Raw genomic sequence first — 21,571 nt, 5'->3', positions numbered from 1 at the left:
ACCTTTAGTCATGGCCAAGAATTCAGATTGTGCTTGACCTAACTTCACACACTGCCGCCTAGAAGATAGATAATCCTGAAACCAGACACAGGCATTATCATCCAACCCAATGTTAGATAGTTTCTTTAGAAGTAAGTAGTGATCAACTGTGTCAAATGCTTTTGATAAGTCAACAAAGAGGGCAGCACAATGTTCCTTCTTATCTAATGCTGAAATAATGTCATTTGTAACCAAAGTGATGGCTGATGTTGTACTATGTTATGACATAGGTACATACATGCCTTACAGATATATAGTAATAGTACTGTTACATTTGTCACATATACGATATGCAAATATACAGTACTGTTACCCAGAGATCCTAACAGTAAATATATACATATGATGAGGAGGAGACTGTACATTAGGAGGGGGTGAGAGTGGGTGGTAAAAAAATATATACAAACTGTGGGGAGGAGACTGTCCATTGTTGTTGTGGCATAATTGCTAAACGTGTTTAGTCCCTTGTTTGTCTGATAACAAGCCGTTTAGTTCATGGTTCAAAGTAATGGGAAAGGGGTGCTAGCTCGCCATCAATCAGAAGCTAGCCACAAGACTTGCATTCACGCTCTCCAGCACACAGCCTCCCTGCCTGGCACAACAACCACAACAGTAGGGTCTATAGTCACAGTCGGGACAGTAGGCTCTACAAGTAGGCTCCCTTAAAACGCTAACGCTATTTAAAAAAAAAACAGCAGAGGTTAAAATAAGAATATGACTTGGCCAGAAAAAAAGAGTAGAGATTTTTTTTTTGCTTTAATCCCTGTGTAATGCGTGTACCGGTAAAACCGCGTGATTATCCAAAATGGCCGTCCACTTTATAACATTCTGACACTAGAGTCGGGACAAAGTGGTCATTTGATAGAGCGCTTCAGCCCTGAGCTGACAGACGTGAGCAAAGTGCCACGACACACAGGCGTAGGGCTGGGCGATATGGCCAAAAAGGATATTGCGATAACTGAGGAGAGGAACATGCCTCCTCAGTGTTTGATTCACCTGGCATGTTTGATTTAGAGTGATTTACCGTACTTTTCGCACTATAAGCCGCACCTGAATATAAGCCGCAGCAGCTAAATTGAATGATGTGTACATAAGCCGCAGGTGTTTTAATGTTTAATTACCATATGGAATTAGCATTGGGACACAATACTGTCGGACAAATAACAAGAATTAACTCATTTACAAGTTGTATTAAGTTTAGCAAATAAGGGAACAGATAAATAACATTTCAATGCAGTCAAAAAAGCAATATTTCGATTATTAGATTTTCGGGTTTGGTCATGTCGAGTCACATATAAGCCGCACCGTTATATAAGCCGCAGGGTCGAAAAATGGGGGGGGGAAGGTGCGGCTTATAGTCCGAAAATTACGGTAACTACAATAAAAACCCAGTAAAGAAGAGCTGAAGTGAGGAGAGGAACATTCCGCCTCAGTGTTTGATTTTCCTGCCATTTGTTTGATTTTGAGTGATTTAACTACAATAAAAACCCAGTAAAGAAGAGCTGGGGGGAGAAGTGAGGAGAGGAACATGCCTCCTCAGTGTTTGATTCACCTGGCATTTTTGATTTAGCCAAGAGTGATGTAGGAGCCAAAGCTATATATTTAGGTTATTGTATTATATGAATGTTTATGTTTATTTTTATAACCTTACATTGAAACGGCATTAGGAATATTGATTGGATTTACATAGTCATTGAACCGTCTTATTTGTCATAATAGAACATTCTAGAACATTTGTGATGTCACAGTATGATGTCATGACCGAACGTTCTGGAACATTGGTGATGTCACCGTATGATGTCATAACCGAACATTCTAGAACATTTGTGTCTCTATATATAGTCCACAATTGGCTGCGGTTACACTGACTGATGATTTCGTTTCGTTTTCAGGATGAGTTTCGCTTTTCCAGGTTGCAACGTAGTGGCAGCCGAGTTAGACATTTGTTTTGCAACCTGAGCACTTTCGTTTTGCCTCCTGAGCACAGTGATGTAGTACAATGCCAAAGCAGTAGGTGGCGAACATGAAGGCAATTTTCAACCAATCAGAACTTGAATGTGCCAATACACTTCCTGCAAAGAAATATCAACAAGCCGCCATCTTTAAATGCCTCCGGCTATTTAGCCAATGCAGCACTTATTTTTCAGCAAAGTGCAATAAACAAAACGGATACATTCACTGTGTGTTCTGCCTCATTTGTTGATGAAACAAAACTAACATCAACAGAATTGACCACCAAGAGCGGAGTTTAGTCTCATCGGCGCCGATTTTGTTAGCTTACATGCTAACGCGATAGGAATATGCCAGTATAACAGTATAGCATTGTGGCTAGCAGCTAACGTTAGCTTACGTTAGTTAGCCAGCCAGCACCAAACTGATGATATCGGGAGCTATCAGTAGCTAGATAACATTAGAGACAACGCCTCATGTATTAAACAAAAGTGAATAGATGACTGGGCCATTTTGTTTAATGCTTGTTATGTTGAAAGAGGAGCTCTGAACTAACAGGGTCTGATAGCTAACGTTAGCTCACGTTAGCCAGCTGCTCATGCAATTGTTAATGCTAGCAGAATGAATGGATGTAAACTTTATTTAACATATTGCAGAATGGGTACAATACGTCTCAATACAAACAATTGTTAAGGGAATGCAGACTGTAGCTTGGACTGGGGTCCTTATAACAATAACTTGACAACACATGGTAGCTGCAGCTATTTGGGACAGCTCTGTTGTCACCGGACGTTGGTGAGGGCACGCAGATGTCGGTATCTACTGCACATGGGCGTTGAGCAACAACGGCTCCACGCAGATTACACGACACGTTGTCAGCGAGTTGGCATTTTTCCAAAACTGAAACACAATTTTTGCGTTTTCAGTAGGGCAACGCGTTTTCCTGCCAAACGGCATTTCTATCTAACGGGGACAGCAAACGTATTCATTTCAGCAACAAAACGAAAACAAAAACAGTCTGTTTAACCATGGCTTCAGAACAGGCAGTGTGTAGCTTGAAACAGGACTGAACAGATGGACTAAACAACATAGACTGAAGCCTGCATTTCTCAACCAAGGTGCCAAGCCTACCGTTTTGCTGTGGAAAGAGCCGGCAAGTTGATTTACAGCTTTCCAGTGTGGAGAAATTTTCATGTGTCGAGTCGGCGGTGATTTTGGAGACTGGGAAAATACAGTTTTATTAGCTTGTAGTAGTAACATGAATATTTAGGAAAATAGCTTTAGGACCACTTCTGTAAAGAAAGACTTCGCTGTGGAAGAGAAATAAACCATTTGGATATCTTTGTTTTACACTGGAGCGGCTGTGGACAGTATTTTTTCTTTATCAACGAACGTACTACTCACGAGTAAGCAACTTTAACCAGTAGAGTGGAACGTCGGCCCTCATAAGTGATTTGAGTTGTAACTGAGTTTGCTTTATTGAATTAAAGGGCCAACCACGGCCAAACTGCCCTCTTGTCTCCTGAGTCTCTGCGTGCCCTGCTAGTGTGGCTTATCCTTCCCCATTGTCTGTCAAATAAATGGGAATAAAAGAAGTGACACGTTTTTGCCCAAGTCACTTACTCAAGAAGTAATTTGGCCTAAGTCAGGTTTAAAATGGCTCAAGTCACAACGGCATGTTCGTAAATTGGCCTAAGTCATTTATTCCTTTTATGTTACATAATTGATAGACATCGTTATTTTTATGTTAATTGTCTTCTATTGTCATAACATTTTTGTGTGAAATTATTAATAAATATAATATATTCTATATATGGTTCAGTTTATTATGTTTCCTGAAAAACGAGAAATTATGACTTAGGCCACTATTTTAAGAAGGCGACGATATAGAATTTTCAGCGCACGTTACATTACAGTTCTCATCAGTTTCGTTCACAAAAAACGCTCTCTGCAGTCGGAAACTCAATCACCCTAAAAGGACGCAGCTGGTTAACAGGCGCAAGGCATCCTGGGACTTGTATTTCTACTAACGTGTCGACTAATGTAAATAATAGTATCTCTTGACTAGAATAAACAAACACTCTTCCACTTCCACTTCTTCTTTCAAATGTAAACAATAATCGATATTAACATATATGAAATATAACTCATAAATCATTAACCTGGCCTATTAACACTTTGGTTGCCTAAGGTTAAATTAATGATATACCATAGATTGCCAGCGCTATTTGTCTATGGAGAAAGTCCCCTTCTTTGCAGGGCTATAACTTTTTAAATTCTATTGCTACATTGCCATTATTAGGGCCCATTCAAAGTCCTATATGTATTGTTCATTGTGTAGCAACGTTAAACTTTTTCATTCACATATTCATAGTAAAGTATGGTCTAATGTATAAGTGTTTTCATCTCTTTCTGCAGCTTTCTCCAGAACGTGATATATAGCCCCAAATGCATTATATTGATGATGAAATACAGTTTGATGGCAATCAGCGCGATATAAAAAATTCCAACTAGACGTACTTCTAGAAGTTACTACACGTCGTCTGATGTTGACCGGATGGGCGAGGGGGCGTTTATAATTCCGTGGGCAGCGTTATACCAATCATCTAATGTGGGTCAAATGTTGATAATATCAGTTATTATCGAAGACGGTAACGTTACACGCTGAAACTCACCCCAGTCTCCGCGCGCCGTTGGGCGATCATCGTCGAGTAGAAATTTTATCATTATGGGATATATTATTACCCGGTCCATCTCCAGCTTGTATAATGGTATATACGTCCAAATCATGTTGTTTATCGAGTTATTGGCAATCGATCGCTATGTAGTGTGACGAGCTAGAGTGCCGGAACCTATACCGAGTGCCCGGAAGTAATATGGCCGACCAGCAAAACCTCTACTGCGCTTCCTGTTAAGCGGTTGCGCCGATCGGCCACCAGATGGCGCTCCTGAACCGCCAGAGAGCTCAGTGGGTCCTGCTGGTGGATCTCAGGCCAGCGGAGGGACATTATGAATCCGATCGCAGATTTTTGAAATATTGATATAAGGACGCTGTACAGCGTCCCCCGGCAACTTTAGCATGGCCAGGAAAGACGTCTAAAGACGGGTCCCGGCACTCAAAGTGTTAAGTTACAACAGTTAACATACCGTTGTATTCGTTCAGTACACAGCCGCACTGAACGGTTCGGTACGGATACGTGTACCTTTACACCCCTACTGGACATGCTACTATTTCCAAATCAAAAGTATATAAGGTATTAGGTTTCATCATGAATGCATGAAAGGGGGGGGGGGGGGTAGTTTTTTTTAATTTTATGCTTTGATCGTCACCAACGGCATACGTTGTGGATTAACGTTTGATCAAAGCAGGATTTATATCATTTAGTCCTTACCTTCACTAGGAGGTACCCCAAAAAGAATATTCCAATTGTCTGATCGCGAGTCCCAGTATTGGTGTCCATCGTGTCGCCAACATAATCGACCACAACAGATGCATCTGGGGCATTTGACGCTTCTCAATGCGATCAGGATAACCACTCGACTCGCCTGACAAAAAACTGCGCCCGGAGACATTTGACCGCTACAGTCACAGGCCAAGATATAAGGTTTCAAAGGGTGCTCGATACTGCCACCTTGGAGGATGCGGCCGGTATTGCACTTTGGCGATCTCAGGAGGATTCCCCATGTTAACCCCGAGTCCATGTGCCTGTAATGAATAGAAATATCGAATAAAACAAAACGATGAAAACCCGACTATACTCGGGTCTGGCGCTAAACGGTTGGCGAGATAACCCGACTATCCTCGGGTCTGGCGCTGATTGAGTTAAAAGAGTGCAATAAATGTTTTTATTGAAAAAATAAGAATCGTGTGAGAGAATCGTGATCTCAATTCTTAAGTGGTCTGCACACGGCGGGCGACCGGCGTCGCCTGGCGATGCGATCGCCTGTCGCTCAACGACAATCGCCTGGCCCCCCACACCAGACCCGACCGTTCACAGGTATAATAATGTGTCACTCTGTCTAGCTGGGGGTGTGGTTACTTGTTTCCCCCCGGAGGGAGATATGGGAGGACGGACCGGATGTTAGTTTGTTGTGAAGCTAGCGTATTAGCAGGTAGCTGTGTTGTGCTTTACGAGGGAATATTAACCTGTAAAACCCATATTGAGCTAGAATTAAACCACCATAATATACGAATACAAGCTCTTCTCATTCTTCCTGACATTACTGCATGACTGATCGCTACAATACGTTCATTACCACCGATTGGACAAGTATTGTTATGCACCTGCTGAGAGAGAGTGTTTTTTCACTGAAGACGCAAACTTCTGTTCTCAACCATCATTTTCTTTGGACAATAAACCTTATAAACTACATCAGCTGCAGCCTGGACATTAAACTATGTCAACATCCACAACTTATTTTGTTACCCGAGTATAAAAACACTAGTAGGTGCATCGTGGCGCATTGTTCATTTATTAGTTAATGACAAGCGGCCACTATAGCTTGTCCAACTAATGTTATTTATTTAAATTGTTCCTGTTAATAATAATGAACATAAGTAGCATGGTAATAATACGTAGGTTATTGATCAATGAATGTATTGATAAATTAATGGTGTACAAATGATACACCAGTAGAAGTCATGTTATTTCCCCATTGTCCTTGCTGTGTCGCCTCAAAAAATAGGATCGAGGTGATTTTTTGCCAGGCGACAGAAATAGCTGCGCGACCATCGCTTCAAAATCTCCTGCCGTGTGGGTTCTCTCATTCATAACAATGGAGGCGATACAATTCTGTCGGTCGGCTCGCAAAAAAAGTCTGTCGCCTGGCTTAAATCGCCCGCCGTGTGCGGAGCCCTTTAGAGAGAAAAATCGTGATTCACATTTTAGCAAGAATCGTGCAGCCCTAGTTTCTACCCAGGCCAGCAGGCAGGGCTGGGCAATATATCAAAGAAATTCATAACATAATAATCATTTGTATTTTCTCCCTGATATCAATATACAGTATATCACAATCTGTTGACAAGATCCATTATAATTTGATGTTCATATAAATATAATGTCTAATCTTATATTTTCAAATAACATCCAAATTACTAAGAGAAATGTGAGTGGTGATGCCGTGCCACCTACAGCTGTATTATCCTAGGTTGGAATGGTCTTATTTATGGGCAGTACTCGGAAGGATGGGGTTAAAAAACGGATTAATTAATATGATAAAAGTACTATACAAAGACCCATCGGCCATGATTATAACAGGTAAATTCACCTCCACACTCTTTCCTGTGTCGCGCTCGTCCAGACAGGGTTGTCCTCTTAGTCCCGAACTATTTGCTCTATCCTTAGAGCCTTTAGTACAGTATATAAGACAATCCCAATCCATAGAGCCAATCTCAATTAAGGGCACACAGCATCATATTAGTTTATATGCGGACGACGTAATATTGTTCATGCAAAACCCTACCACTTCACTGCCTCATCTTCTCAAGCTGATTGATGATTTTGGCAATCTATCGGGATTTAGGATAAACTGGCCAAAGTCGGCCTTCCTTCCACTTAACCCTTTCTCTGCCACGCTTATGTACATCCTTATACCATCCTCTGCCAGCTCTATTTGTCTATGGAGAAGTTCCCCTTCTTTGCAGGGCTATAACTTTTTAAATTGTATTGCTAAATTGACATTACTATGGCCCATTCAACGTCAATTATCTATCGTTTAGGATGTAGCAACGTTTTACTTTTTCATTCACATATTCATACTAAAATAAGGTCTAAAGTATAAATATGTTTTTATCGTTTTCTGCAGCATTCTGCAGAACGTGATTTATAGCCCTAAATGCATTATATTGATGATCAAATACAGTTTGATAGCGATCGGCACCAGATAAAAAATTTCAAATGTACGTGCTTCTAGAAGTTACTACTCATCATCTGATGTTGACCGGATGGGGGGGGGGGGGGGGTCGTTTATAATTCTGTAGATGATTCATGTAGTGTGGGTGGCCTATTGCTTATTAACAGCGGAGGAGTGCTGCCGAGTGCTTCCGCGTTTTCCCTGATTGGCTGCGACACGCCCCGCGGCAGGCGCGGCAGCCGCAGAGCGGAGCGGAGCGGCAGAGCTTGCGGCATTATGTAGCCGTAATCCGCCATGATTTTCATTCGAAGCTTAGCTCACCTGGCAGCGCTGCGGTCCGTTGGTGACAAGTTCGAATCCCATCAATTCTTTTTTTTTTTTTTTTTTTAACGTGTATTCTTTCGCCGGTTAAGGTTAGGCATGGTTAAGGTTAAGGTTAGGCATTGTTTCGGAGTTGGTTAAGGTTAGAAGGGTTAAGTTTAGGCGCTGTTAAGGAGCTGGTTAAGGTTAGCGTTTGTCTTAGAGAATGGCAATAGACAGCCTATTTCCGCACTGCCGCTCTCTCGCGCTGCCGCGGTCACATTGTCACATTCTTGCACTCCTCCGCTGTTAAAAAGCAACACGCGTGTGGGTGATATGATCATCAGAGCAGTTTGTATCGAACACGGTAATAATAAACGCTGAAACTTACCCCAGTCTCCTCAGGTCGTTGGGCGATCAGCTTGGAGTAGAAAGTTTCCTATTATGGGATGTTGATCTAGATTAACCATTTCCAGGTTGTATAATACTATATACGTCCAAATAACGTTTATTGAGTTAGGGCGAGCGATTGATTATCCAGTGTGTCGAGATGGAGCCCCGGGAGCTATAGCGAGTGGTCGGACCGAATTTGGATGAGCACCACTTTCTATTTCCAGTTTGCTGTTTGGGCGATCCGCCGATTGGCCACCAGATGGCGCTCTTGAACCGTTGGAGAGTTGAGAGGAGATCAACAGGAGATTTCAAGTCTCTGCGGGTGAAATATGATTGCCATCACATATTTTTGAAATATTGATCTCAATGACGTGTTACGGCGTCATTGGCAGATTACGAATGGCGGAGAATGACGTGTTACGGCGTCCTTGGCGATTAAAGGCTTAATGTCTCTGCGAAGGCTACCTTCCTTCGAGAAAATATACCAATGGTAGAACACTTTAGATGTCTTGGAGTTGAAATATTCCCTACTATATGCCAAACGGTGAAGTATAATTATACAAGAATCCAAGATGGGATCACAAATGACTTTGACAGGTGGTCAAAACTTAAAAACTCAGTACAGGCCCGAGTATCAATAGTTAAGATGGATGTTTTACCTAGAATCAACTTCTTTAGCTCAATGTTGCCGTTACCCCCCCCCCCCCCCCTGCTGGTTACTGGAAAAAATTACACTCTGCCGCATATACATTTATTTGGAACAACAAACCTCCACGAATAAAAAGATCCACCGCACAGAGAAACAAAGCCGACTGAGGTTTAGCATTTCTAGACTTCTACCACTATTTTAAAGCGTTCTCTTTAAGACCACTGATCACCTGGTTTGATTCTCAAGCATCTGTATCCTGGAGAACATTAGAAGAAAACATAGTGGCACCACATAGACTGCAGGATATAGTATACACCAAATTATCAATTAAGCAATGCGACTTGCAATTTGGCCCTCTTATTACACATGTGATCCGGATATGGCGTGACACACAGAAAAAATTTACTAACCAACATAAATGGCATAGCCATTCTCCCCTATTTAATAACAATGCACTCCTTATTGCACAACGACCTATCAGATATCCCAAATGGGAAAAGCAGGGCATACATACATTGGGAGATATCTTCAACGAACTGGGTTTCTGTAGCTATCAAGATATTCATAACAAATTTAACCTCACCAGCTCCACTTATTATTTCTATATACAGTTATTAGCAACTTTGAAGGCTCATGGAGTCCCATTAAAGATACCACTTGAGCACCACAGATATCACATTATTTTATGAAAGGGAGACATCGAGAGGCTTCGTATCTGACTTTTATCATCACTTACTTACGTCTTCGTATGGAATCCTTCCCCTAGACTCAGTTTGGAGGAAGGATATACCAGACTTGGAAGTAGATTTTGATTGGCCTGAAGTCTGGGCAAACGTTCGACTAGCATCACGCAACCCGGATCATCAACAGATTAATCTTAATTTTATTCATAGGACTTATCTGACTCCTATAAGATTGAACCGAATGGGACTTAAACAAGACTCTCTATGCTCCTTGTGTCTAAAAGGTGATATCGGTACATTTATGCATATGTATTGGGAATGCCCCCCTGTTAAGATATTCTGGGAAGAAGTAATCGTGCCATTATCAGAATTTTTATCTCTGACCATACCTGTACACCCTTCGGTATTGTTGCTGAATAATGTCTCTCAGTTATCACACTCTGTACATGTAAAGAGGCTAATCTTGTCCGGTATTACGGCTGCCAAAAAGCTAATAGCATCACGTTGGATTCAGCCAGATAAAATGTGCCTGAAAATTTGATTTTTTTTTTTTTTTTTTTTAACTTAAATTTTTTATTAACAGTTTTTAGACAATCAGCACTTACAAAAAATAAATAATAAAAAATAAAGAGACTAGCATCACAATAAAAACAAAAAGAAAAAACAGTGCACATAAATATTTACATGGGTATCACATGGTTAGTTGTCTGGTTCCCCTACTGTTGTTTTCTAGGTATTTGATACAAAGGCTGATTGTGTATCTCCCTTAAACAGGCATAAACGGGTAATTCCTACTCAAAGATGATAAATGCTGACTAAGGCTTGTATGTGTGATCTGGGTCCAGAGACCCTCCTTGAGCTTCTTTCTTCCCTTCTCCTTCGTCCTTTCTTTTTTTTTCTCTTGTTTATTAACTTTCACTTTGCCTTTTGGTTCACCCATACACAAACCACATCATCCCTGAATATTTAATATCACACCGTTAAACAGACATAAATAATAAGGTATAAAAGCATTCAGCAATTGTAATATCCCAAAAACAAAATAGAAAATACTAACTAAAGTACAGGTGTGTGACATGGGTTCATAGACCCTCCTTGAACATCTTTCCTCCTTTACCCTTCGCTCTCTTGTGTTGCATTTGGTTCTTCCTCTGTGATGTCGTTCTCGTTCCTTTTATAATCCTCCCACTTTCCCCATCTTTCCCCAAATTTCTCTTCCTGTAACCTCAGCATGTGTGTTATCCTTTCCATATCCTGTATTTCTTCCACTATTCCTACCCATTTTGCTATTGTCGGTGGGTCTTCCTTGTACCACAGTCTCGTTATTGCTTTTCTGGCCGCTATCAACATTATCTTTATTAAATATTTGTCCCCCCCTTGTATTCCCTCGTGTGTCAGGTCTCCTAAGTAAAGCACCAGTCCTGTTTGTGGTAGCCCGTATCCTAATATTCTGATCATTGCTTCCCCTATCTCCTCCCAATACCCCTTCAGCTTCTGACATCCCCAGAATATGTGCGTGTGATTTGCCCCCTCCTTCCCACACATCCTCCAGCATGCTTTTTCTGTTGGTGCATATTTTGAAAATTTGGATTCTTACCTATCTTGATGTGATTTATTTAGAGATATCTACCGCACGAATCCTAGGTGTTAATGAAGCCAGCATAGCAATTTGGTCATTTGTGGTGGAGAAGATAAAGCATAGCATATGAATTTGTAATCCTTGGTTAGAAACGAAATAATGGATGGATTATCCAAGGGGGGTCCTGAAGGGGGGGAAGAAGAGCGAGCAAGAGCATATGTACAGGGCTGTACACTGCGATGATATCGTCGCGAATTGCCCCTTTAATTGGCTGTTGCGATTGGTAAATATTATCTGGGGGCGGGCTTGCGAGTAGTGCTTTCAAGCCTTGGATTCGCATTTCACTCCTAAATTATCCAAGGCGTGTGATGACGTCACTCACGCGAGCTGAGCAGTGAGCACTCAAGCAGGTATGATCAGCGGGAACAATCGACTGAGCACTCACTCTGATAGGGCAAGTGCACCGGTGGAATAAGTCCCCGCGTCGGCAAAATGTCAGGCTGAACTCGCGATGCATCTTGTTGTAGCGTCTTTGCATCATCAAAAACCGATGCATTGATATAATTTCCTCTCATCCACTTGTCAGCAGTGCACTGTGACTGCACACACACACAGCAGATACTATTGCTTCGCTACTACATATAAGGCGAGAGCCGCGTCACAGTTATCAACAAACAGTGGAAGTCGAGGAGACATGAATAGAATTGCTCAACATGCTAACGCTAGTAGCCTCTGGCTAACGCCAGTTAGCCGTTCAGCTGACGCTAAACTAGTGTCTAACTAAAGTGACTCTGCAACACCAGTACCATTAGTGAGGAGGGGGGGGTATATTGAAGACTCTTGACAACAGGGGTTCAAAGATAACTTCACATTTATTGGTTATTCATTTCTTAATTATATCGCTTCATGCAATCCATCCAGGCTGGCTGCCTCCGTGTTGTTGACATAATGGAGTTACGGTCGGAAAGTATAGACGACGCATCCTAGTGACCTAGTCTAGTGTGTGACATCATCAACTGTCGACGACAGCTCAGACGGGGATTCTCTCTCTCTCACTCTCACTCTCACTCTCACTCTCACTCTCACTCTCACACACACACACATCTATCTATATTCAAATGGCTTTATTGGCATGACGTACTTCTACATGTTGCCAAAGCAATATTAAACATGGATTACAAACAGATATAAGTACATACAAAATATCATTGTAAAATGTTCATCATAAAATATTACGGCATATATCTCTCTCTCTCTCGTGTGTTTTTAGCTAAAGTGGATAGAAAAGACAGTTTATGCAAAAGTCTTCTTAGGCACCCAAGAGTTTTTATATAAATTGTCTTACAGTAGATTATTTAATTTTTAATAATAATATAAGCTGCATATAAGGAATACAACCAAATCCTCTGTCATACCATAAAATTGTATTATTTATTATTATTATTATTATTTTGCATCGTGTTGAATCAAATCGTATCGTATCTCAACAGGGGGTGAATCATATCGCATCGCCCGGTGCTTCAAATGTATCGTTAATGTATCGTATCGTTGGCACCGTATCGAGATGCACATCGCATCGGCCTCAGTGAGGAGATGCACATCCCTACAGTATAGGGCCCAGCTGCAGCTCCGGAGAATCCTGGCCGTAGCTGGAGGCTACTCAGTACACACAGACAGTGGAGCTGGTTGCATATAGCGAGCATTTAGACTTGTTGCGTGGTGGCGATGTCTCGCAGATAATACAACTACAAGTATGATTATATAATATATATATTTTATTTAAAAAAAAATTATTTATATTATTTTTTATTATATTTTTTTTCTTTTTTTAAAAGCAAAAATAATCGATATAAATAATGGTAAAATTGTTATTTAAAAATTTGCCCCTAAAAAAATTTTTTTGCCCCTAAATTTCTCATTTAGGGGCAAGTGTGCCCCTAGTGAAAAAGCTTAGCGTACAGCCCTGATGTATGTATTGTATTGTAAGTATTATGTATATATCTCGTAACCTACATTTATATTGATTCAAATACTGGACTGCATAGTCCTGTGATTTATTGTGGATATTTACTGTTAATGTTTGTGTGTCTAGTTTTATGTCATGTCAAAAAATAATAATAAAAAAATTTGTTAAAAAAAAGAAATGTGAGTGGTGGTTTAGATGGCAGAATCTCTTTTCTTGATCCTCCAATCACAACTGTTGCTTCCCTCGGACAAAATACTTTGTGGGACTTGTGCGCAACTATAGGACGATATTCTCATCATAATATAATCCTGATACGTACGATAATATTGAATTATCACCCAACCCTAACAGAGTACATGTTCTGGGGTGGCGGGTTATTAAATACATGCATTGCTTTTAATTAAAAAATAAATAAAAATACTCACTCAGGAAGGATAAATCACGTGGAATGCTTCAGTTCCTTCTTGTCAAACGCAGTAACCGCTAAAAAAGACCTAATTATTAAATATTAGGGGGTTTAATTAATTAGCCTTCCCTGTTCTTCTCTCCTCATCCTTTTTGTTTCCTTCTCTTTCTTCCAGCTCATGGACCTGCAGCTCAGTGACAGTAACTTCAGACGACACATTCTCCTGCAATACCTCATCCTCTTCCAGTACCTGAAGGGACAAGTCAAGTTTAAAAGGTGAAGACGTTTAGCAGAAGTAAAGGAACCGTAATCTATATTCCATTATCGGTATATTATGTAAAGTAAGCTGTAATCCATTCATCAGAATAGTACATTAATGTTATAAAATTAATGATCTCTTCCATTCATGTTTAATATTAAAAATGTATCTTCCTACAGCTCCAGCTGTGTTCTGAACGATGACCAAAACACCTGGATTGAAGAGACGACCAAACTGGTTTACCAGGTCAGTCCTCAGGCTCACTGCTGTACATCATCCCACCCACCGGGAGTTAATATAAGCCATGATGACATTCCATCTCTCTATCAGAAAATCTGTAGAGATTAACTCATTGGAATGGGGCCAATTGTGGGATTAGGATACAAACTTGTTTAGACTTGAGTATGTGAGTCTGACCCTACTGTCCCATAGAGCAGGCCAGTGATACTGTTAATGAGGTGGGGAAAGGGACAGGCTGTGATTATTTTAGCCAAGTTCTGATTCCATTAGTGTAAAAACCAGAATAATGAAAACAAATTCAAATATTAAATCCAATAAATTATTGAATCAGGGAAAAACTTGGTTCAATGCGATACACATTTGAAATAGGAGCCGAAGCTAAACATTCGGATTCAGATTCCTTTAATTAGCTATTTTTGTAAACGCATAGGTAATTATTGCGCCATTACAGTGTATGCTTTTTTTCCATAATAACAACAGACACGGGACAAAAACAGTGCAGTGGAGGATTAATCATTTAAATAAATATATATATATAAAGTGTAAAGTGCAGAGTTAGTTATAATTCCAGCACAGCGTAGTGCATCGTAGACCATTTCTTGAGATAACGGTGGAGTATCTTAATCGGGGGGAAAGCACACCTCAACTAACCCACGGGCCACGACTGTTTTCCCCCACAGCTGCTGAGAGAGATCCCACCTGATGGAGACAAGTTTGCCACGATGGTTGAGGTGAGTCGTGTGAGGCTTGAAGGATCTGGTGAAGCTTACCCTCTTATCTATTCCTACACCCCGTCATGAAGGATCTGGTGAAGCTTACCCTCTTATCTATTCCTACACCCCGTCATGACGGATCTGGTGAAGCTTACCCTCTTATCTATTCCTACACCCCGTCATGAAGGATCTGGTGAAGCTTACCCTCTTATCTATTCCTACACCCCGTCATGAAGGATCTGGTGAAGCTTACCCTCTTATCTATTCCTACACCCCGTCATGAAGGATCTGGTGAAGCTTACCCTCTTATCTATTCCTACACCCCGTCATGAAGGATCTGGTGAAGCTTACCCTCTTATCTATTCCTACACCCCGTCATGAAGGATCTGGTGAAGCTTACCCTCTTATCTATTCCTACACCCCGTCATGACTCATCTGGTGAAGCTTACCCTCTTATCTATTCCTACACCATGTCATGTGGTGAATGAAGCGGTAACGTTAACCCCCGACAATCTCTCTCCTCTGGCAGCATATCCTGAACACAGAGGAGAACTGGAACGCATGGAAGAACGAAGGATGTCCGAGCTTTGTCAAAGAGAGGTACTGCAACCACTCCAGATTCTAGATTGCCTCATCGAAATCTTGTTATTTCGTCGACTTGGTATTCGATTGCTATTACAGAAAAGAAGTCACCGGTATGAAAAGGACAAGGATTTTACTTTGAAATTAAATTATGAAGTAATCAGTTATTCTTCACACATCACTATGGCAACATAATGAAATAACATATTCACTATTCCAAGACTAGTGCCCTTCCAAAGATGTTTTCAGAAGAGATAAAAAAAAAAACATTCTTGTCCCCGGGGGCTAAATTGTCGTTGAATCATCAGTGTCGTCAATTTATTTCTCTCTCACTTTGTTTTCTCTCTCTCTTCTCCAGACCAGTAGATGACAAACCCAAGAGACCCACCAGGAAGAGACAAGCTCCAGAGGACTTCCTGGGAAAAGGTCCAGACCGGAAGATCTTCATGGGAAAGTAAGGACTCCCCTAATCAAGAAACCATGACGGCTGTCTGCATGACAACAGCACGATTTAACAATGGTGTGTTTCCTCCTAGTGACGAGCTGACCAGACTGTGGAATCTGAACCACGACAACATGGAGGCCTGCAAGTCTGACAACAGGTCGGTGGTTTGCAAAAAGAGATGTGTGCAATCAGTACTAACGAATAACTAGTAATGAACCATCCACGACTCGTTTGTGTTCACCTTTTCCCCGCATGAGAAGATTTCTTCCTAATGTAAACATCCTCCTTCCAGGGAATTCATGCCATCCTTGGACGAGTTCTTCACGGAGGCCATTGAACAGGCTGACCCAGCTAATATGGTGGAGGACGAGTACAAGTACGTGTCCACTGTAACCCTGTCGGAACACTGATCTCTCCACACTCAAGCACACAGCACACATCCTCACTTGCACTCTCTCACACACCCCACGCACAAATACACTACAAAAAAGGTCACTTTAAAAACACAATTGTTTGTATATTATTGTATATAGTAGGGGTGGGACGGTTCACAAAATGGACGATTCGGTTCGTATCACGGTTTTGAGGTCACGGTTTTCGGTTTGGTTCGATATACTTTAATTTTTATTTAAAAAAAAATTAACACTCAAAATCTTAACGGGCTTCATTTATAAAAAAAATTATAAAAGGTTTACAGTGTTTACAGCCTTAAATAATGTTTGGCACACAAAGACCGAACTGACTGAAAAATATAGGCTACATTTGTCAAAGTATTAACTTAGTGCAAACAAACAATATGCTCAGCCAGCACTAGACTTTCCTTTCTTTAATATAAACACAAAAAACAATGTCAACCATGTTTAAATTCCCTGATTGTCAGTTCTTAATGGAAAGGTTAGTTTTCTGCTTGAAATTAAAGTGCAGTATTTGAAATACAATGAAAGGAATATGGCTGGATTTCTTATCAAAGGGAAAAGTGTCCCTGTTATTTAAAATAAATAAACAAATTAGAAGGCCATCAATATAAATGGCAGCATACATCAAACTAACACACACGCACTGTACTGTTTAAAAACAACACTGCTCTGTTCATTCTATTTTTAAAATATGTACATTATCTGTGTCTACATTTATTTAGACTAACATTATTTAAATATTGAGTGCAACTGTGGTGGATTACGTAATTCGGTGAGTTGGAACTATCTATGGGTTGGCGGGTCCCCACGGACATTTTAGCGTGTGGGACCTTCAGCTCCGGTAACGTTAGGAGGAAAGCTTATACCAATTTCTGTAAACAGTTCAGTCTGAAGCAATTGATCTCAGAGCACGCTCGGGTAACTGATGTATCCAAGACTACTATTGATTTAATCCTAGTTACAGACAAAGTGAACATCCCCAGGAGTGGGGTCATAGAGTATGGGGTCAGTGACCACTATCTCATTTATTGTTCGAGGAAGGTGCAGAGAAAGGTTTTTACTGGTCATAAAACTATCTTTGCCAGATCCCTCAAGAATTACTCAGGGGACATTCTGAGGGCCCAGCTAGAGCAGGTGAACTGGTCTCAAGTTCTCAGGGCCAATGAGGTAGACCAAGCATGGGGCACTTTTAAATCTCTGTTCTTGAAGGTTATAAACTCTGTAGCCCCCCTTAGACAAACCAGAGTGAAGCAGCGATCAGACCCATGGTTTGACCACACCATAGGAGATAGTATCAAACGGAGGGACTCTGCCCTAGCCAAGTTTAACCGTTCTCACGATCAGGCTGACTTTGATCACTTAAAAAAACTCAGGAACCAGACTCAGGAAAAAATCAGGATAGCTAAGAGAGAATACTTTGCAGAAACCATCAAGGAGAACAGCAATGACTCAACTAAACTGTGGAAAACCCTCAAGCAGCTAGGCTGTGGGGGCAATGCCAACCAAAGGACTACTGAGTCCAACATAGGCCTGTCCACAGACAAGGGAATGGAGTTTGATAAAAAGAATGTAGCCACAATCTTTAATAACTTCTTTACATCAGTAGCAGGTAAGCTCTAACCTACCTCCCAAGACGGAGCAGTTTGGTGATGACTTTGTTTCCAACTACTATAGCCAACGAGGGGTTAAGGCAAACTCGTTCTCCTTAAGCAAGGTGTCAGTAGTCAAAGTGGCTGCGATGCTGGGTGAGCTCAAAATCAAGAAGGCCACAGGTGTAGATGGCATCAGTGCCAGGTTTCTGAGGGATGCAGCCGGAGTTATAGCTCCATCAGTAACTCATATTATTAACCTCTCCCTGGACCTAGGCAAGGTACCCACCGACTTCAAGAATGCCAAAGTCATCCCTATATATATATAAAAAAAGGGAGCAAATCTGACCCCAGCAATTATAGACCAGTCTCAATTTTAAGTGTGTTATCCAAAGTCCTAGAGAAGATAGTCCATGAACAAGTTCAGGAATATGCAAGCAGCCATGACCTCCTGTACAACCTCCAATCCGGCTTTAGGAAGTCCTACTCTACTGAAACATGTCTTCTTTATCTTACAGACAGTATCAGGAGGGAGATAGATTCAGGTAGGCTGTGTGGGCTAGTTCTTCTAGACCTACAGAAGGCTTTCGACACAGTGAACCATGACCTACTGCTCTCCAAGCTTAAGGCCTTGGGTATGTCTGAGACAGTGGTCAGATGGTTCTCTTCCTACTAGGGGTGGACGGTATAAACGGTATACGGTATAAACGGTATTTATTTGCTCTACGGTATGGATTTTGACTATTTCAATCGCATTTGCCCTTAAAAATAGATAGAATTAGTCATAGATAATAGATATGTGCAAACTGGAAAAAGTTATTTAGGAGGCTTCGCGCAGTGGGCGTGTCGACACGCAATTGTCATTTCATAATAAACACATATCACTGCGGCGCACAGCAAGTTTCAATTTCAGTTCCTGGCATTTTTAACCAGTGGAGAAAGGTAAGAGATGTCCCTATCGTTTTTCTTATATGAATTATTCTACGTTAATAAAACATACCTGGTGATCAACTACAGTTTGCTGTAAACATTATGATATGCGTGTAGTGTTATGATAACGACGGCTGCAGCGGGAGCCGGGAGGACAGCCGGGCTGGATGCTGGATTTTGCTAGAAGCATATATGTAGCTGCAGCGGCGCTTTCAGGTCAGGTCCGCTCAACAGCGCCCCCCCACCCAACGGCTGAAAGCTGTGACCAGACCTGAAAGCGCCGCTGGCTCTGCGGCTCTGCAGCTACATATGCTTCTAGCAAAATCCAGCATCCAGCCCGGCTGTTTGCAATGGGAGCAGCACGGACTCTGGACTTATTTTATTTGGAATATAATGACTTTATACGCAAAAGTAGCCTCGTTTTAAGTTAAAATATTATAAATCTACATGCCTTGAGGATGTCATTCTTTATAGCCTGCCTATCAGGCAAACACAAATTATTCTAACGGAAACACTGATACCGTGATATATACCGTTACCGTCTATGCTTCAAATTATACCGTGATATAAATTTTAGACCATACCGTCCACCCCTACTTCCTACCTTTCTGATAGGGTGCAGCGGTTGTATGTGGGGTCCCACAAGGAAGGGTACTAGGACCTCTCCTTTTTTTTACTGTACATAAATGACATGTCAGCAGCATGCTCATGTAACTTGTTTTTATTTGCAGACGACTCAGCCCTGCTAATCTCACACAAGGATCAGAACACACTAGAACAGATGCTAGGTGAAGAACTTGCAGGGGTCAGCAGTTGGCTTTCGGACAACAGGCTTTCTCTTCACCTAGGTTTGAATGGGTTTCCAATCAGTTTTTAGTTATTGTGGGGTATACAATTTTAGCGATAGGTTAGTCTTCGAATGTTTTAAAAGTATGTGTTTTGTGTTATTGTCGTGTTTTTGTTGTAGCCTAACAGCCCTGGGACCATACAAACCGACTAGCACCTGGCTGCAGTGCTGCTTCTGCCTGCAGCCAGTGCTCACCTCTCCCGGCTCCGCCAAATGATTTTTTTTATTTGCGCGTCATCTGAACCGTACGATACACAGACGCCCCGAACCGCGGGGGTCGTACCGTATGGTACACTGTTCGAATGCGTATCGTCCCACCCCTAGTATATAGTAGTATTATATATACCGTACTTTTCGGACTATAAGCCGCGGCTTTTCCCCCCATTTTTCGACCCTGCGGCTTATATAACGGTGCGGCTTATATGTGACTCAACGTGACCAAAACCGAAAATGTAAAAATCAAAATATTGCTTTTTTGACTGCATTGAAATGTTATTTATCTGTTCCCTTTTTTGCTAAACTTAATACAACTTGTAAATGAGTTAATTCTTGTTATTTGTCCGACAGTATTGTGTCCCAATGCTAATTACATATGGTAATTAAACATTAAAACACGTGCGGCTTATAGTCCAGTGCGGCTTATATATGTACACATCATTCAATTTAGCTGCTGCGGCTTATAGTCAGGTGCGGCTTATAGTGCGAAAAGTACGGTAGTTGTATTTTTGCACAATCGAGGCAAGCATGGCCACCTTCATTTCACTACATGTCTCATGTATGTATGTATGTGACAAATAAAACTCTTGAATCTAACTATGTCAAAGTATCACTGTGGTAGTTTCCGTGCGCCCAAAGCACCGCGGAGGATCGTAGATGCTTGTATGTGAGTTTCTAAATCTCCTGTGTCCTGATCCCCACCGCTTCCTGTCCGTCCAGAGTTGTGCGGAACTCTAATTACGGCTGGCGAGCGTTGAGGCTTCTGTCCAGGAGGAGCCCCCACTTCTTCCAGCCCACCAACCAGAAGTTCAAGAGCCTTGCGGACTACCTGGACAGTATGGTCAGCAAACTGGCCAAAGAGCTGCCGGTGAGTTTACATAAGTCTGCTAATATCTTTTGGTTTTTGATTTTTCTTTGTTCCAAAACAGTGTTGTAAAAAAGAATTAAATAAAAAGCCAGCACTGTGCACACGGGTGCAGCTCAATAAATTCGAATATCGTGGGAAAGTTATTTTATTTCAGTAATTCAATTCAAAAAGCAAAACTCTCCTAGATTATAGATTCATTACACACAAAGTGAGATATTTCAAGCCTTTTATTTGTTTTAATTTGGATGATTATGGCTTACAGCTCATGAAAGCCCAAAATTCAGTATCTCAGAAAGTTTGGAAAACAAAATGTATATAGAAATGTCAGCCTTCTGAAAAGTATGTTCACTCAGTACTTGGTTGGGGCTCCTTTTGCACAAATTAGAAATTACTGCATCAATACAGGGAAATATATTGACTTCCACGATATTCTAATTTATTGAGCTGTACCTGTCGTTTTTAAGTCATATATTTTTTTTTATCTACTTTTTCTCCTTTTTCTGTGATTTTTCTCCCATCCCAATTTACCTCTCGTGCCAATTCTCCCTCCCCTGTCCTGATCGTTGCTCGCATGTGCCCCCCACTGGCCGGTCGTAGGGAGGATAGAAGCCCATCACATGTCCCCTCCGATACATGTGGAGGCAGCCA

The 21,571-nt window shown here is 41.3% G+C and overlaps 1 protein-coding gene across 1 annotated transcript in view; it reads left to right on the top strand.

Annotated features, from left to right (window-relative positions):
- thoc1 (THO complex 1) overlaps positions 1-21,571 on the top strand; it is a 36,355-nt gene that overhangs the window by 12,195 nt on the left and 2,589 nt on the right. The window contains exons 12-19 of the mRNA XM_084327930.1: positions 13,994-14,094; positions 14,257-14,323; positions 14,998-15,048; positions 15,560-15,630; positions 15,971-16,066; positions 16,149-16,214; positions 16,350-16,433; positions 20,776-20,923. Coding sequence (XP_084184056.1) covers positions 13,994-14,094; positions 14,257-14,323; positions 14,998-15,048; positions 15,560-15,630; positions 15,971-16,066; positions 16,149-16,214; positions 16,350-16,433; positions 20,776-20,923 — 684 coding nt within the window. The remainder of the gene's footprint in view (positions 1-13,993; positions 14,095-14,256; positions 14,324-14,997; positions 15,049-15,559; positions 15,631-15,970; positions 16,067-16,148; positions 16,215-16,349; positions 16,434-20,775; positions 20,924-21,571) is intronic.

Source organism: Notolepis coatsorum, assembly GCF_963971535.1.
Source record: "Notolepis coatsorum genome assembly, chromosome: 13".
Classification (NCBI taxonomy): domain Eukaryota; kingdom Metazoa; phylum Chordata; class Actinopteri; order Aulopiformes; family Paralepididae; genus Notolepis; species Notolepis coatsorum.
Note: the sequence above shows the minus strand (reverse complement) of the source record. Positions and strands in the feature narration are given on the sequence as shown.